General features: G+C 68.2%; 1 protein-coding gene across 1 annotated transcript; it reads left to right on the top strand.

Moving 5' to 3' along the window:
- The first annotated feature begins 888 nt into the window (after positions 1-888).
- On the top strand, positions 889-2,336 carry DIRAS1 (DIRAS family GTPase 1). Its single transcript, XM_006171780.3, has one exon. The coding sequence runs from the start codon at positions 1,371-1,373 to the stop codon at positions 1,965-1,967; it is 597 nt and encodes a 198-aa protein (XP_006171842.1). The 5' UTR covers positions 889-1,370; the 3' UTR covers positions 1,968-2,336.
- Positions 2,337-2,373: the final 37 nt, after the last annotated feature.

The raw sequence follows: 2,373 nt of genomic DNA, 5'->3' as shown, positions 1-2,373 counted from the left end.
GCCACCCCCGGGCGGGCAGCGGCTGCTTAGGTCTCACAGATGGGGACACCGAGGCTGGGGACAGGGGTCTGCTGGTCCTGGCTACACCCCCAGATCCGGCCAGACTCCGGGGCAGCCCTCACCCCTCCTCACCCCCGGGGGAAGGGCTCCATGGAAGACCATCGGGACCAGGAGGCCAGGGTGAACTGGTGACCCCCTGGTGCGGGACCCTCAGATGGGCTGCGGGGTAAGACGGGGAGGCCCCGGCTCTGTGTGGAGGGGGCCGTGGGTTCTGGAGTGGCAACTCAGGAGTCCCTGTGACACATGCTCTCTGCGAGAGGGGAGAAGTGAGGGGACCCCCTGGCAGGGAGCCACTCCTGAGCCCCCGTGGGACCTGGGCGGGAGCCAGGCCGTGCCAGACCACCGCCCGGGCTGGAGGTGAAGGAGTCTCAGTGCTCCAGGCTCCGGCCTGGGCATCAGCCCCTGCCCACCCTGGCTCCGGCTCTCAGACTCCTGTCCCCAGCGGCGGGGTCGTGCTTATGGGGGGTGACGGGAGCACCCTGAAAGTGCGAGTTCCTGGAAGGCCCTGTGGGCTGGTGGTTATGGGAGCTGGATCCCACATGGCCGACCGGGAAGTGAATCCCAGCCCCAGTGGCTTGAAAAACATGCCAAGTACATGTGTGTGCAGGCTGCAAACCCCGACAGGTTGGAGGGATAGAGGAGGGCCTGCGGCACGGCCACACCCCATGGGGGCTTGTTCCTGCTCTCTGACAAGCACATGTGCCCTTTGGCAAATTAAAAACAAACTAAATCCAAGTTCCCGGCAGTCCACTGGGCCGGCCGATCCCTGCCCCGGAACCTGCATCTTATGTGCCCCGTGATGTGGCTCCAGGCAGTGGCAGCGTGGGGACCCAGGACGGCGGAGACACATGTCCCACAGGGAGATGGGACAGAGGTTCTGATGGCCTGGCGTCCTGCCCAGGTCTCAGAGCCAGGCAGGTGTGGGGCTCGGGGTCCGGGGCAGGGGCCACGGAGGGAGGAGAGGGACGCCGGACCTGCCTGAAGTGAGCCCCAGCAGGGCACAGAGGGACTGCCCCCCACAGCCCCCGGGAAGCTTATCCCCGCCTTTGCCAGAGGGAAGCGAGCGGAAGGGGCCGGCCGTGAGCCCGCGTGCAGGGCAGACTTGCAGGCAGCCTCAGCAGCCAGAGGGTCTTCCCGCCCTCAGGACCAGCGTCACCTCCCCCGGGAAGCCGCCCTTCCCACCACTCCCAGGGCCCGGAGCGGTCTCATCCCGGCGGGTAGCCCGTGCACACCTGACCCCCGTCTCCACGCAGGGTCGGACTGGGGTCCTAGCAGCTGGCGCGAGCCTTCCCGTCCCCCGTGCCGCCAAGATGCCCGAGCAGAGCAACGACTACCGCGTGGTGGTGTTCGGGGCGGGCGGCGTGGGCAAGAGCTCGCTGGTGCTGCGCTTCGTGAAGGGCACCTTCCGCGACACGTACATCCCCACTGTGGAGGACACCTACCGGCAGGTCATCAGCTGCGACAAGAGCGTGTGCACACTGCACATCACCGACACCACGGGCAGCCACCAGTTCCCCGCCATGCAGCGGCTGTCCATCTCCAAGGGCCACGCCTTCATCCTGGTCTTCTCCGTCACCAGCAAGCAGTCCCTGGAGGAGCTGGGACCCATCTACCAGCTCATCGTGCAGATCAAGGGCACAGTGGAGGACATCCCCGTCATGCTGGTGGGCAACAAGTGTGACGAGACGCAGCGCGAGGTGGACACGTGCGAGGCGCAGGCGCTGGCGCGGCAGTGGAAGTGCGCCTTCATGGAGACGTCGGCCAAGATGAACTACAACGTCCGGGAGCTCTTCCAGGAGCTGCTCACGCTGGAGACCCGCCGGCACGTGAGCCTCAGCGCCGAGGGCAAGCGCGCCTGCAAGCCGAAGCGGACAGACCGCGCCAAGGGCAAGTGCGCCCTCATGTGAGCCGCGGGCCGCCGCGCCACGGGCCCTCCCTCCCCCGTCTGCCTCCCCGTGTCTGTACCCACGCACCCAGTGCTGGGGGCCCCCGCCGTGCGGGAACGCTGCTTCCAGCCGGGACGAGGGGGCGCAGCCTCCGTCTCTGCCCGTCCGCGGTCCGCGTCTCCCTCCCAGGGCCTCCTTCTCGGTTCCCTCCCCGGGGTGCTCCCGCGCCCCCCGCCAGCCTGACCCCCACATCTGATCACTGTGACCTCCCGGGGGAGCGCAGAGTGAAGTGCACACCGGTCAGCCTCAGACGGCCTCTCCGCTCCCGTTGGTGTTTAGCACACACCCCCACCCCGTGCCCCCCGCCCCTGACCTGTGCCCCGCTCAGCCCGTTCCCACACCCGGTGGGGGCCTGCCCGATCGGTCT

Source organism: Tupaia chinensis, unplaced genomic scaffold (assembly GCF_000334495.1).
Source record: "Tupaia chinensis unplaced genomic scaffold, TupChi_1.0 Scaffold149964_2, whole genome shotgun sequence".
In the NCBI taxonomy this organism is placed as follows: Eukaryota; Metazoa; Chordata; class Mammalia; order Scandentia; family Tupaiidae; genus Tupaia; species Tupaia belangeri.
This window is presented reverse-complemented; position numbering and strand designations above follow the sequence as displayed.